This window comes from Macaca mulatta, chromosome 13 (genome assembly GCF_049350105.2).
Source record: "Macaca mulatta isolate MMU2019108-1 chromosome 13, T2T-MMU8v2.0, whole genome shotgun sequence".
In the NCBI taxonomy this organism is placed as follows: Eukaryota; Metazoa; Chordata; class Mammalia; order Primates; family Cercopithecidae; genus Macaca; species Macaca mulatta.
In genome coordinates, this window is record NC_133418.1 from 37,838,973 (window position 1) to 37,855,279 (window position 16,307).

Below are 16,307 nucleotides of genomic sequence, written 5' to 3' on the forward strand. Positions count from 1 at the left end.
ACATGATGCTTCTTGCTACTTGAGTGTCCCTGCTTCTAAGCATTTTTATGGAACAGAACTAGGAAACATGTTCTTTAAAAAATCATGAAGGTGTTTATAGACCAAGTTGCTTTGAACCAACCCTTTGCCAAAACAAAAAATGTAACTATTTGAAATCACTGAAAGCTACCAGGGCAGTGAGAAATTGCAAAATCAAGATCTCAGCGAAGAGGGAAGCTCAGTTACATGAGCCCAATCTCTTGGAACTACCTTCCCTCTAAAGAGATCCTCTAATTCCTAATGCAGTGGCTGGCAAATAGAATTTGAGTAGAGTTTTTGACAAACCCTGTGGTTGGGGAGTATAAAAATTGGAGTTCATGGCCAGGCATGGTGACTCACACCTGTAATCCCAGCACTTTGGGAGGCTGAGGTGGACAGATCCCCTGAGGTCAGTAGTTCAAGACCAGCCTGGCCAACATGGTGAAACCCCATGCCTACTAAGAATACAAAAAGTAGTCGGGTGTGGTGGCGAGCATCTATAGTCCCAGCTACTCGGGAGGCTGAGGCAGGAGAATTGTTTGAACCTTGGAGGCAGAGGTTGCAGTGAGCACTACTGTACTCCAGCCTGGGTGACAGAGAGAGACTCCATCTAAAAATAAGTAAATAAATAAATAATAAATTGGAGTTCGTAAGTAGATATTCAGGGCTTTTGGTTGGGACTCTGAAAGAATACCCTTTAGCAATAATAGTGACCTGGAAATAGACTGGCTTTCACAAAGACTGAAGACCAGTTTCAAATAATCTCTATCCCCTGATAGGATTAATTACGATTAGTTAAGAACCAATTGCCAGGACACTTAAGCTGTATGTTTGCCAGAAGCAAATGTAATTCCTCTTTGGAAGAAGACAATATCATTCAGAAACTTAAATTATCCTGCAGATTTTCATATGTAGTTGTTTCTCAGTATCTGAGGAGGATTGGTTCCAGGGTCCCTCCGCCCATACCAAAATCCATAGATGCTTAAGTCCTTGATTTAAAAAGAAAAAGGTAATATTTGCATATAATCTATGTACATCCTTCTGTGTACTTTAATCTCTAGATTACTTATAATACCTAATACAATGTAAATGCTATGTAAATAGTTGTTGCACTGTATTTAGGGAATAATGATAGGATCTATATGTTCCACACAGATACAGCCAACCATTTGTTGTTTTAAAATATTTTTGAACTGTAGTTGGTTGAATCCACACATGCAGAACCCATGGATATAGAGGACTGACTGTACAATATTGAGAATTCCATTCTTAAAAAATAAGTAAATGCCTTTTATTTATTACCATTTATATGGTTACAAATATTATCTCCCAGTTTGTAACATTTTTCTTTTTTTTTTTTTTGAGATGGAGTCTCACTCTGTCACCCAGGCTGGAGTGCGGTGGCGCGATCTTGGCTCACTGCAAGCTCCGCCTCCTGGGTTCACACCATTCTCCTGCCTCAGCCTCCCGAGTAGCTGGGACTGCAGGCGCCTGCCACCACGCCTGGCTAATTTTTTGTATTTTTTAGTAGAGACAGGGTTTCACTCTGTTAGCCAGGATGGTCTCCATCTCCTGACCTCGTGATCCGCCCGCCTCAGCCTCCCAAAGTACTGGGATTACAGGTGTGAGCCACCGCGCCTGGCCAACATTTTACTTTCTTAATGGAGTCATGGTGAATAAAAATTTGTAATTTCAATATAGATAAAAATAACAAGCCTTTTCCTTTTAGTGGTTATTGCTTTTGTGTCTTGTTTAAGAACTCCTTGTCTAACCTGAAATCATAAATGTGTTCTCCTATACTATCTTCTTAAAGCACCACAGTTTTGCATTCCAAATGTTTTCAGTCCACCTAGAATGAATTTCAGTGAAGGATGGAACAGGAATTCAATCATTTTGTTTTCTATTTGTCTTAAGCCGTCTCTCAGCATGATTCATGGAAAATACCCTCTTAATGGTGTTAGTGTCCTTTGCCTAGTTTGGCATATAATAGACTCTCTATGAATGACTTTGAATAAAGGATAATATTTTGGTAGTGTGAAACTCTAGAGGTTCCTCGTGGTTTTCAAATATATTGTATAATTTACTAATTGATTTTTTTATTCTGTACTCCTTATGTTCTGTTTTACTGATCAATTATAAGGGCCTCTCATACTACTGAAATCCTATCGGCACTAAATTAATATTTGTCGAATTTTCTTTACATCTGTTTTAAATTTCCTGTTGTTTATTGTAGTGGTCTTTACAATTATGAGACTTGCTTGATACATTTTCTTGAGCTCTTTGTCTTAGACTGTGTTTTTTAACTTGAACATAACATTACAGTCACCTGAAGAGATTTTAAATGCTACCTGTCATTTGGGCTCTACCCGTGGCCCAGTTAAATTAGTATTTTTTTTTTTTTTTTTTTTTTGAGACGGAGTCTTGCTCTGTCACCCAGGCTGGAGTGCAGTGGCCGGATCTCAGCTCACTGCAAGCTCCGCCTCCCGGGTTTACGCCATTCTCCTGCCTCAGCCTCCCGAGTAGCTGGGACTACAGGCGCCCGCCACCTCGCCCGGCTATTTTTTTGTATTTTTTAGTAGAGACGGGGTTTCACCGTGTTAGCCGGGATCGTCTCTCGATCTCCTGACCTCGTGATCCGCCCGTCTCGGCCTCCCAAAGTGCTGGGATTACAGGCTTGAGCCACCGCGCCCGGCCAAATTAGTATTTTTAAAGGTTCCCAGTTGACTTTTGTGTAGTTCAGGTGGAGAAGCACTGGTCTGAGACATGACTGGATATTTTGGTTCTTCAGATTTCTCTTAGGTAAGTTTTTCTTTTTTGCAAAGCCCCTTTTGATTTTATAAGTTTAAAAGGAATTTCTCTTTTTGACAGATTTTATGAAACTTTTACTCTTTGACATTTAAAAACATACATAGAAAGTTTCTGAAGATTGTTACATAAGTGTTATTTATGGCTGAAATTTTTTGTCCCATCACATTTTGTATTCCATGCAATTAAATTCAACAGATATTTATTGTCCTTTGTGCCAGGTATTATGCAAGGGCTTGGTGAATAAGAGAAGGTCTTTGACTTTCTGGAGCTTATAGTCTATACTTGTAAGTAGCTCTCCAAAAGAGGTGGGGGTATAGGGTGCTGTGCAGTTGTACTGCCTGGAGGGTTGAACCTATTCTGTGAGTCAGGGAATGTCTCCCTGAAGTAACATTTAAGCTGAGACTTTAAGAACAAGTTCAAAAAACACATTCTTTAGATAAACTAGACTTTTTCAAAGTTAAAAACTTTTGTATTTCAAAGGACATTATCAAGAAAGAAGATTTTCTTGAATGGAAGAAAATATTTGCAAATCATGTATCAATGAAAGGTCTACTACTATCAGAATGTATAAAGAACTCATACAACCCAACAAACAGACAACTCAATTAAAAAATGGACAGAAGATACGAATAAACAGTTCTCCAGAGGAGATATAGAAATGACTAACAAGCACATGAAAAGATGTCCAATTTCAGCCGGGTGCAGTGGCTCATGCCTTTAATCCCAGCACTTTGGGAGGCTGAGGCAGGTGGATCACCTAAGGGCAGGAGTTCGAGACAAGCCTGGCCAGTGTGGTGAAATCCCATCTCTATTGAAAACTCAAAAATTAGCTGGGCATGGTGGTGAGCACCTATAATCCCAGCTACTTGGGAGGCTGAGGCAGGAGAATCACTTGAATGCTGGAGGCGGAGGTTGCAGTGAACTGAGATTGCGCTAAGGGAGGAGACCACCCCTCATATCGTCTTATGCCCAATTTCTGCCTCCAAAGAAAGAAGAAGTAGAAACTAAAAGGCAGAAATGAAATCCACAGGCAGACAGCCCGGCGCCACACCCTGGGCCTGGTAAAGATTGACCCCTGACCTAATCGGTTGTGTTATCTATAGATTACAGACATTGTATAGAAATGCACTGTGAAAATCTCTATCCTGTTTTGTTCTGATCTAATTACCGGTGCATGCAGCCCCCAGTCACATACCCCCTGCTTGTTCAATCAATCACGACCCTCTCACATCCACCCCCTTAGAGCTGTGAGCCCTTAAAAGGGACAGGAATTGCTCACTCGGAGAGCTCGGCTCTTGAGACAGGAGTCTTGCCGATGCCCCCGGCCGAATAAACCCCTTCCTTCTTTAACTTGGTGTCTGAGGATTTTTGTCTGCCGCTTCTCCTGCTACATGTCTTGGTTCCCTGACTGGGAAGCAAGGTGATTGGCGGATGGTCAAGGCAGCTCCTTAGGCGGCTTAAGCCTGCCCTGTGGAACAACCCTGCAGGGGACTCCGACCAGCCTGAGTGACGCGGATCCTGAGAGTACTCCCGGGTAGGCATTTGCCCCAGTGAGACGCTTCGCCTGAGCAATGTGTGGCAGGCCCCCATGGAGGATCAACGCAGTGGCTGAACACCAGGAAGGAGTGGGCACTTGGAGTTTAGACATCTAAAACTTGGTAAGACTAGTCTTTGAAACTTGCCCACTCCATTTGAGTGGAAGCATGGCCTGATCACCCACGGTGTGCCTGTACTGGCACTATGGTTTTTGTTTTTGACTTGACTTGGATTGCGTGATACTTTGGTTTTGGTTTTGACCTGGCTTGAATTTCCAGATACTCTGATTTGGTTTCGATTTGGGTTTGGTGTAAACTACAAAAGTGTGTGTGTGCCCTTTTTACCTGTTGTTTTGTGATGTGTGTGTGGTGTGAGTGTGGTGTTTTGTCTCAAGGAAACATGGGTAGGCATAAAGTAAGCCCACCCCACTAGGAGCTATGTTGAAAAATTTCAACAAAAGGATTTAAGGGAGACTATGGAGTACTATGAAACCAGGAAAACTTAAAACTTTGTGTAAGATAGACTGGCCAGCATTAGAGGTAGGTTGGCCATTAGAATGAAGCCTGGACAGGTCCCCTGTTTCAAAGGTATGGCACAAGGTAACCTGTAAGCCAGGGTACCCAGACCAGCTGCGGTACATAGATACTTGGTTACAGCTGGTTTTAGACCCCCCCACCCCCAACACACAGTGGTTCAGAGAACAGCAGCATAAGCGGCTGGCAGAGGCAAGGAAAGACCAGCAGAGAGAGAGAAAGGAAAGAGACAGAGGAAAAGAGGCAAAAAGAGAGAAAGAGACAGGCAAAGAGGGAGTCAAGGAGAGAGAGAGAGAGATTAAGAGAGAGGCAGAGAGCAAGAGAGAGAGAGAGAGAAGGATAGAGGCAAAAGGAAAGTCAAAGAGAGAAAGATGATTTAACATTAACCACTGATAATTCCCTTAACCCAGCAGGTTTCCTAATAGGAGATCTAAATCTTAATTGCCATACGGATGTCTGACTGGACCTAGGAGGAACTCCCTTCAGGACAGGATGATTGATGGTTCCTCCTGGGTAACTGAAAAAAACAAAAAACTAAAAGTCTTTTAGCACATGTACTACCCCTAGAATTTCTAGTAAACCAGTACCAGCCTGAAGATCACATTCTTATCAAAGGGTGGAAAGAAGAAAAACTTGAGCCAGCCTAGGAAGGACCCTACCTTGTGCTGCTAACCACCGAGACTGCCGTTCGTACAGAAAAAAAAAAGGATGGACTCATCACACCTGAGTCAAGAAAGTGCCACCCACTCCAGAGTCGTGGACCATAGTCCCAGGGGAAAACTCTACCAAACTAAAGCTAAGAAAAACTAAACTCTTTTCATCTATTCTATTACTCTTTCTTCTTTCCTTGTTCTATTGCTGACCATCTAGTCAGCAACATAACCAAGTCAATTTCACCACAAACTATTGCATATAATGCTTGCCCTGTTATACCCTGTGAGGACTTGCCAAGTCAAAGACAGCTTTCTATTTCAGAAAAGCACTTTTGTCCCTCCTGACTCTCCTCAGACTGGGCATTAGTAAACTAGGACCATTTAATCCGGGGAGATTTCGATAAAGACCCCAGTGCCAACCAGGAGTCTTGCCCCCCAATGTAGAGCTTTCATGCCGTAGTTGGTCCAGCGTTCTATGGACCACTGCAGAGCAAGGATGGGTAAACTAGGACCATTTAATCAGGGGAGATTTCGATAAAGACCCCAGTGCCAACCAGGAGTCTTGCCCCCCGATGTAGAGCTTTCATGCTGTCGTTGGTCCAACGTTCTATGGACCACTAAAGAGCAAGGATGGGTAAACTAGGACCATTTAATCCAGAGAGATTTCAATAAAGACCCCAGTGCCAACCAGGAGTCTTGCCCCCCGATGTAGAGCCTCCATGCTGTAGTTGGTCAAACGTTTTGTGGACCACTGAAGAGCAAGGATGGACCGCCCCAACTGGTTTTTGTAATTTCCTTAAAACCATACATTCATTTTACTAGAGGATCATAGAAGTTAAAGACTTAAAACAAACTTTAGCAATTAAGACAGGATACTAAGATGCAAATGCCTGGTTAAAATGGATCAAATGTTCCATCTGCATGTTAAACAAAAGCAAATGTTATGCTTGTGCACATGACAGGCCAGAGGCCCAGGTTATCCCCCTTCCACTAAGGTGGTCCTCCAGTCGACCAGGTGTAGGCTGCATGGCAGCTGTTTTCCAGGATTCTACAGCTTGGAGTAATAAGTCGTGCCGGGCTCTCTCTTCACCCTGCGGTTCAGCCCCCGAGGGCCGTCTAGCTTCCATCTCCCAACACTAAGTTCACTTCGTGTCTCTCACGACAGGGAGGAAACATAGCATTCCTGGGAGACCTGAAGGGATGCGATGAGCTTAAGAATTTTCAAGAGCTTATCAATCAGTCAGCCCTTGTTCATCCCTGAGCAGATGTGTGGTGGTATTGTGGTAGACCTTTACTGGGGACTCTGCCGAATAACTGGAGTGGCACTTGTAGTTTAGTCCAAATGGCTGTCCCTTTCATCCTGGCATTTCATCAACCACAGGGAGAAAAAATAAGACATTGTAAAGTGAGAGAAGCCCCTTGTGGGTCTTTCGACTCTCATGTCTATTTAACACAACTGGAGTCCCCCGAGGAATACCAGGTCAATTTAAAGCTGGAAATCAAATAGTTGCAGGATTTAAGTCAATATTTTGGTGGGTGACTGTTAATAAAAATGTAGATTAGATAAACTACATCTATTACAACCAACAGCAACGAGGTTTTCATGAGTTAAAAGAAAAACTCATGTTGGCCCTGGCCCTAAGGCTACCTGATCTGACAAAACTCTTTACACTCTATGTGTCAGAAAGAGAAAAAATGGCAGTTGGAGTTTTAACCCAGACTGTGGGACCCTGGCCAAGGCCAGTGGCCTATCTCTCAAAACAACTAGACAGGGTTTCCAAAGGCTGGCCCCCAGGTCTAAGGGCCCTAGCAGCAACGGTCCTGTTAGCACAAGAAGCAGATAAACTAACCCTTAGGCAAAACCTAAATATAAAGGCTCCCCATGCTATGGTAACTTTAATAAATACCAAAGGACATCATTGGTTAACAAATGCTAGATTAACCAAGTACCAAAGCTGGCTATGTGAAAATCCCCACATAACCACTGAAGTTTGCAACACCCTAAACCCCACCACCTTGCTCCTGGTATCAGAGAGCCCAGTTGAACATAACTGTGTAGAGGTGTTGGACACAGTTTATTCTAGTGGGCCCAACCTCCGAGACCATCCTTAAACATCAGTAGACTGTGAGCAGTACGTGGATGGGAGCAGCTTCGCCATCCCCTGCAAAATGACTCGGACGAAGACGACAAGCCCTGCTCCAGTCACACCCGGAAGCTGACTGGTCCATGCATGGCCGAAGCATGAGGAAACTCATCACGGGACTCATTTTCCTTAAAATTTGGACTTATACAGTAAGGACTTCAACTGACCTTCCTCAGACTGAGGGCTGTTTCCAGTGTATACATCAAGTCACTGAGGTAGGACAAAAGGTTGCTATGGTCCTATTATTTTATGGTCATTAGAAGTGTACTGGAACCTTAAAAAGAACTTGTTTGTATAATGTTATTCTATACAAGATATGTAGCCCAGGAAATGACCAACCTGATGTGTGTTTTGCCTCATCTGAGCCTCCCATGACCACAGTTTTTAAAATAAGATTAAGAACTGAAGACTGGTAGGGACTCATAAATGATATCAGTAAAGTGTTAGCCAAAACAGAAAAAAAAAAGGGTGCCCAAACAAGTCACCTTGAAATTTGATGCCTGTGCCGTCATTAATAGCAATAAGTTAGGAAGGGGATGTGGCTCTTTTAGTTGGGAAAAAGGCTATATGACCAAAAATAAGTATATTTGTCATGAATTAGGACTGTATGGAAATGAATGTGGCTACTGGTCTTGTGTCATTTGGGTCACTTGGATAAAAAAATGAAGAGGATCCAGTCCACCTTCAGAAAGGAAAAAATGGCCCTTCCTGTACTAAGGGACAGTGTAACCCCTTAGAGCTAGTAATAACCAATCCCCTGGATCCTCTCTGGAAAAAAGGGGAGCGTGTGACCTTAGGAATTGATGGGGCCAGACTGGATCCTCGAGTAAATATCTTGGTTCAAGGAGAAGTTTACAGACGCTCTCCTGAACCAGTGTTTCAAACTTTCTATGATGAGCTAAATATACCAGTACCAGAAATTCCAGGAAAAACAAGAAATTTGTTTTTGCGATTAGCTGAGCATGTAGCCCAGTCTCTCAATGTCACTTCATATTATGTATGTGGAGGAACTGTAATGGGAGATCAATGGCCATGGGAATTCTGAGAATTAGTACCTACAGACCCAGTTCCTGATGAATTCCCAGCTCAAAATAATCACCTTGATAATTTCTGGGTCCTAAAAGCCTCAATTATTGGACAATATTGCATAGCTAGAGAAGGAAAAGAATTCACTCACCCTGTAGGACGACTTAGTTGTCTGGGACAGAAACTGTATATTGGTACCACAAAAACAGTCACTTGGTGGAGTTCAGATCAAACAGAGAGGAATCCATTCAGCAAATTCCAAAAGTTGCAAACCGTGTGGACCCACCCGGAGTCCCACCGGGACTGGACAGCCCCCACTGGATTATATTGGATATGTGGGCATAGAGTTTATGCCAGATTACCTGACTAGTGGGCAGGTAGTTGTGTTATTGGCACTATTAAACCGTCTTTCTTCCTACTGCCCATAAAAACAGGCGAACTCCTGGGCTTCCCTGTCTGTGCTTCCCGTGAAAAGGGAAGGATAGTTATAGGAAATTGGAAAGATGATGAATGGCCCCCTCAGAGAATCATACAATATTATGGGCCTACTACTTGGGCACAAGACAGCTTGTGGGGATACCGGACCCCCATTTACATGATCAAACGAATCATACGGTTACAAGCTGTCTTAGAAATAATCACTAATAAAACCAGCAGAGGCTTGACTATTCTGGCCTGGCAAGAAACTCTGATGAGAAATGCTATCTGTCAAAATAGATTGACTCTCGACTACTTGCTAGCAGCTAAAGGAGGGATCTGTGGGAAATTTAACCTTACTAATTGCTGTTTACAAATAGATGATCAAGGGCAAGTAGTTGAAGACCTAGAAACATGACAAAACTGGCACATGTGCCCATGCAAGTGTGGCATGGATTTGATCCTGGGGCCATGTTTGGAAAATGGTTCCCAGCGCTAGGAGGATTTAAAACTCTTATAATAAGAGTTATAATAATAATAGGAACCTGCCTACTGCTCCCTTGTTTGATACCTGTACTTCTTCAAATGATAAAAAGCTTCATCACTACCTTAGTTCACCAAAATGCTTCAGCACAAGTGTGCTATATGAATCACTATCAGTCTGTCTTGCAAGAACACATGGGTAGTGAAAATGAAAGTGAGAACTCCCACTAATAAAATGAGAGTCTCAAAAGGGGGAATAAGGGAGGAGACCACCCATCATATCGTCTTATGCCCAATTTCCACCTCCAAAGAAAGAAGAAGTAAAAACTAAAAGGGAGAAATGAAATCCACAGGCAGACAGCCCAGCGCCACACCCTGGGCCTGGTAGTTAAAGATCGACCCCTGACCTAATTGGTTATGTTATCTTACAGACATTGTATAGAAATGCACTGTGAAAATCCCTGTCCTGTTTTGTTCCAGTCTAATTACCGGTAAATGCAGCCCCCAGTCATGTACCCCCTGCTTGCTCAATCAATCACAACCCTCTCACACGCACCCCCTTAGAGTTGTGAGCCCTTAAAAGGAACAGGAATTGCTCACTCGGGGAGCTCGGCTCTTGAAACAGGCGTCTTGCCGATGCCCCCGGCCGAATAAACCCCTTCCTTCTTTAACTCGGTGTCTGAGGATTTTTGTCTGCCACTCGTCCTGCTACAGTACCACTGCACTCCAACTTGGCCAACAAAGAGCGAAACTCCGTCTCAAAAAAAAAAAAAAATCCAACTTCACTGGGCATTAAGAAAATGTGAATCAAAACAGTGAGATGCCACTTCACACTCAGCAGACAGCTATCATAAAAAAATTAGAAAATAACAAGTATTGGTGAGATGTGGTAGAAATGGTAACCAAAAGGTATAAACAACCCAGACATGCACATGCATTAACAGTTGAATGAATAAACGAGTTGTGTTATACACATATAAAGAAATAATACCCAGCCATAAAAAGGACTGAAGTACTGATACATGCTACAACATGGAGGCACCTTGAAAACATCATGTTAAATAAAGGAACCACAAACGAAAAGTTAACACATTGTGTGATTCCTTTCATATTCAGAATAAGCAATCCCATAGAGACAGAAAGCAAATTAGTGGTTGCCAGGGAACTGGGGAGGGGGAGATAGGAAGAGATTATTTAAAGGGTATAGGGAGGTGGTGGTTGTATGACATTGTATATGCAGTAAATGCCAGTGAATTGTATACTTTAAAATGATTAATTATATAAATTTCACTTTGAAAAAAACTACATAAACCTGATTAGATTTTTAAAACTTGTATGAGCATACAGTTTTAAGTGCTTAAGTATTTCTTCTGAGTGGAGTTGGTCAACCTAAATAACAAGCAGAGAGAGGTTCCCTAGAAGAAAATGATGGTTCTTTGGCAACAGCATTGCAGTGGAAATGTGCTTGCCATGGTAAACTATGTATATATTCAAGGACGTAAAGGAAGGCAAAGATTTTTAAAGGGAAAAGGAGGGTTATGTAATTGTTTTGAAATGATTATCCTTGGCTACAGAGATCAATAACAAGAGTGATGCCAGTCCAAGGTTGGACAGACAGTTGCTGGGCAGATGTCCTTGCGAAAGTATTTTTTGTGTAAGATTGCAGTGCCTCTGAGCAAGCAAGGCTGTGGTTTTTGCAGAGTCTTTTGTAATAGTTTTTGTCTAGGTATACAAGTGTGAGAACCCTCTTAGCCTTTCCAGCTGTATATGTCAGATTTTTTAATACACTAGTGACTTCATTTTGACTCTAACAACTTTCACAAATTATTACAATTGTTGTTGCATAATAGTTTACAGATTTTGTTCAATATTAAACATTAAAAATGAAATTTATTGGAAATACATCTTCTAATGGTATGGACTTTTAAAAAATGCCATTTAGTCTGTATGTCCATGGATGACTGCTACATGAATGAATGCTACAAGGGTTCAGCATAAATTCTGTTCCTGTTTTATGATTTATTAGACTCAAGTGCTGAGAAACCTTGTTGATGTAATAAAAGGGTAATGGAAGGAGTTTAGTTATAGCAGTGTCACTCATTTTTTTGAACTTCTGAGTCATGTACTAAAAAGCACATAGTAATTTAGCATAAAATTGACTTTTAATGATTGACTCACACAACTCAGGTTTTCCTACAGGGTTTTTGAAACGTGAAGAATTGGAAAACAGTTCACTTGCATAACAATTTGGTAATCATTAGAGTAATTTACTACTTCCTCAACACCTCCATCAGCATTTCCAGTCCACCCTCTGTTTAGTGCTTCAGAAATGTTTGCCCGTCAGGGAACTACCATGGTAATAAGAGACATAGGTTAGGGGAATGCTTTTCTTTTGTAAAATGGAAAAGCATTATTGTTAAAGGGAAAAAGGGAAAGATGAGTTCTCATGACACAGGCAGAATAGTTTTTGAAATGATTACCTGTGAAAGATGAAAATTTTCTGATGCTCTTAAAGCTAACTGTGCACTTGGACCTCTTCAAATCTTTGTGTACCTAGAGAGTACCATACTCTTTCTGAGGTTTTATATAAAGTGCTGCTTACAGCCTGCCTTCAGCTACAAATCTTTGAATAAGGTGAAACTCCTGTGCACTGTGAATAAAAAAGAGGTGAAATTTTAAAAAAAGTAAAATTTGACTCTAAAGCTCTGTCTTTGAAAATGGCTTTTTTTTTTTTTTTTAATTTTGTATCTGGAATAAATGTAGAGTTAATACAAAATTGTCAAATTAGATTGAGTTAGGAGTTTCAGCTTTTCTTCTCATTCCTTTTCTAAAAATTTTCCCAGGTCAATGAGTGGTCATTGAAGATAAGAAAGGAAATGAGAGTTGTGGACAGGCAAATAAGGGGTAAGTTATCATTTTATGTCTTCTATTTTTCACCTTCTTGGTATATTTTGCTTCAGTTCATAAAAATAAACTGCATTTATATATCATAAGACATAGTTTATTCCTATATCAGTTACTTATAGCTGTCTGACTTATTTTGCTTTTTAATTCTGTAATCAGTATTTTTAAAAAAGATCATGAGTTAGAAGAAACTTTATATTTTGGAAGAGCAAAAGAAACCTCTTGCTACTTATAAAGAATTGTCTTTTATGGAATTCAAATTAAATAAATTATACATAAGTAAGGGATACAATTCCATTGTCACTGCTCTGTTTATCTTAGCATGACTGTAAATTGAGGGCAGTATGTTTATAAATAAAGTTGATTTTTTTTTTTGTTTAGTACCATTTAAGGTGATTTACAAAGGGATGGTAATATTTAAAACTTTTAAGGTTTTTAACACTCATGATTGGAGAAGAGTTAATATCATAAAGGTATCCCAGTATCACTTTCTTTAAAAAGAATTGGAGAGGGAAATTCCATTCCCAGCCATGAAGGAGTAATTGCTTTTCAACTTGCATTCTCATTGTAAATAAAATTTTGGACAAAGCAAGAGAGAAAAAAAACTGGACAAAAATCTGTGAAACAGCTGTTTTCAAACATTGGACAGCTGGCAGTACAGGGTTGTGATCACTGAGAGAATAGAAACAAAGACAGAGAGCCTTAATATGACCTTGTCATTCTGCTTGGAGATACTTTCTGGATTATAGCCCATGGAAAGACATTCCAAGCAGAGCATAGTGGTTTCACTGGGTTGAGAATAGAGATAAGGGTTCAGAGAGTGGCTGGAATTTGTGGGGCAGAGTATCAGAGAGAAGGGAAATACTCAGAGAAAGAACTTCAAATGTCTCCATAGGATCCATTGGAGTCTTTGACTGAATACTAAGCTGTGCATGCTTAGAGTGAAATTCTGAGAGGCTGGGCAAATAACAATTACTAGGAACAGAACTACCAGGAAGCTGTAAGGTGAATAATTCCTAGAGCTAATGAAGGATTGAGAAATGGTTGAGTTCTGATCAGACACAGAAAAGAGACTTTGTTGAACCTCTGGGATGTTCAGTAGAGACCTCAGAAGAGTCACACCTTAATAATAAGGATCAGGTAGGTAGTCCTAGAAAAAAGGCTACCACAAGCCCATACCAACTAACCAACAAGACTTAAAAGACTTGAAGGCTGATTTGCAGGTAATTTGACTGCCTGCCAAAGTAAAGATTAACACTCTTTAAGGGAAGACTACAAAATTCAGACACCCAACAATGAAACATACACAGTGGCCAGCTTCCAATGAGATACTATTATGAAGAAGCAGGAAAATGCGACCCCAAATCAGGAAAAAAGCCAGGTAATAGAAATAGATTAAAAAAAAAAAAAAAACCAAAAATCCAAAACCCCCACGAAAAAAACAGATGATTGAATTCACAGTCAAGGATTTTTAAGCAGCTATTATAAATATGTTGAGATTAAAGGATAATGTATACATAATGAGGAGATAAATACAAAATACAGAAAATAACAAAATGGAATTTCTAGAGGTGAAAGATCTGAAATGAAGTGAAATTAAATGAAGACTCACTAAATGGGTTTAACAGCAGAATAGACACTACAGAAAATGAGATAAGTGAAATTGAAGATATACAAAATCTAAAATGTTCAAATGAGCATTTCCTTTGAGTGTCCTATCAGCAGCCCAAATATTTCAGATTTTGGATTTTGGATTTTCTGATTAGGGATATACAACTGGTATGATGCAAACCTTCCGAAATCTAAAGCCTGAAAGACATTTGGTTTCTAAGCATTTTGGATAAGGGATATTCAACCTGTAATACAAATTATCCAAACTGTAGTGCAGACAGAAAAAAGAAAAAACAACAACACAGAGCTTTTAATATCAAGTGAGCTAATGTGTGTAATTTGAGTCTCAGGAGGAGAGGGGTCAGGAAGAGATCATATGAAATAGTAACTGAATGTTTTTCAAACATGATGAAAGCTGTTAAGCTTGCAGATCCAAGGAACTCATCTCCAAATCGAATAAACACAAAACCATACAAAGGCAAAGCATAATCAAATTACTGAAAACCAAAAAGATAACCCCCCAAAAAAGACAAATTTAGGTCCAATAAACAGTGATAAGAATGATTTTTAAATTCTTATCAGAAACAATGCAAACTAGAATATCTTTCATATGGTGAGAAAAACCCCACAAAACAACCCCATGTTATCCTAGATTTAAGTCCAATGAAAATAACATTCATAGGTGAAGGTGAAATAAAGATAATTTCAAACAAAAGCCAGAAAGAATATGTTGCCGATAAAATAAATGTTAAAAGAGGTTGTAGGCTGAAGAAAAATCATACCAGATACAAACTTGGATTTATATGAAGGAATAAAGTATGCTGGAAATGGTAAATATATAAGTAAATATAAATTATTTTTTCCTCTTAAGAATGTGTTTAACTTACTGACTCTTGAAAGTAAAAATAATAATGTATTGTGGGGCTTGTAACATGTAGAGGTAAAATGTATGACAATTATAATAATTGATTTGTGCCAAAAATAAATGTTAGAAACCTCATAAGTTTCATTAGTGTCTCACAGCCTTGCATATTCCTTTTTTGTGCTATGCTCACTGTATTTCTTCTCACATCCATAGCTCATTTTGCCTTTTAAATGACGATCTTCAAGCCCAATATCTTTCATGTATGTTTCCTATTATTTGTCATTAATAGTAATTTATTAATTTACTAACTCTAACATGATATCAGAAAAAGATCATGGATTTTGGAGTCTTAACATTACCAGGTTTAAACTCTGATATCACCTGTCCTTATATAAACTTCTTTGAATCTCTTAGAATTGTTGTGACAGTTAAATCTGTGAATATATGTAAAATGTTTAGGGCAGTACCTGGCATACAGTAGAGACTTCACTACTTGATGGTGATACCAAAAAGGGGGATGGGGCACTTTGATAAAGTGTGACTATGAAGTAATGTGATTGCTTTAAATGTTACTTGTGAAAGCATATGAAGGTTTATCGTAGCAGTTGGTTTTTCATTTGGTTTTATACTAGCAGTCAAGGTGAATGGATTTAAAAAGAAATACTAGTATAAAAATGAGCAACTGCAAAACAAATTTATGTTCTCAGAAGTCAAGCTATTGGCTATGCTTATTGGGGGCAAATGGTGGATTAAAGGTGACATAAGGGGGCCTTGTGGCATGTTGGTGATACTCTGTTTCTTGATCTAGGTCCTGGTTACATGAGCATGTTTAATTTGTGAAAATGTATATAGCTGTACAGTTATGTTTACTTTTCTGTATATATGTTATACTTAAATAACAAGTTAAGTAACTTAAAGCAAAATGTAACTATAGGGTGTTCTCAGCTTCTCATGGAAGATTTATGGTAGTCCACATGTTTAGCTTTCAGTCAAATGTAACACATTTTGAACACTCATTATAGGCAATAATTGGAATGAATTTAGGTAATTCATTTCATCTGCTCCTTAAATGAAAATAGTCAGCTTGGGTGAGTACTCATGACTATAAAGGTGAAATATACACATGTGAAAATTCAGAAAAGTAGAAAGAAGAAAGTTAAAATCACCCTGAAGTTTGACCACTTAGAGATAACCACCACAAATACTTTTTATGATCATCCTTTTCCAGATATATTTCTCTCTGTTTTTGTATTTATACCCAAATGTTTATTTATAAGTGAGTCATACTAGTCTTGCTGCTGATTTTTAT

At 39.6% G+C, this 16,307-nt stretch overlaps 1 protein-coding gene across 2 annotated transcripts in view; it reads left to right on the plus strand.

Annotated features, from left to right (window-relative positions):
- Positions 1–16,307, plus strand: part of CHMP3 (charged multivesicular body protein 3) — a 61,966-nt gene that overhangs the window by 11,881 nt on the left and 33,778 nt on the right. Inside the window, exon 2 of one of the 2 annotated variants that reach the window (XM_015112797.3) lies at positions 12,462–12,522. The exons of the other annotated variant lie outside the window; for it this stretch is intronic. Within the exon in view, the coding sequence (XP_014968283.2) occupies positions 12,462–12,522 (61 nt within the window). The remainder of the gene's footprint in view (positions 1–12,461; positions 12,523–16,307) is intronic. 2 annotated transcript variants of the gene reach the window in all.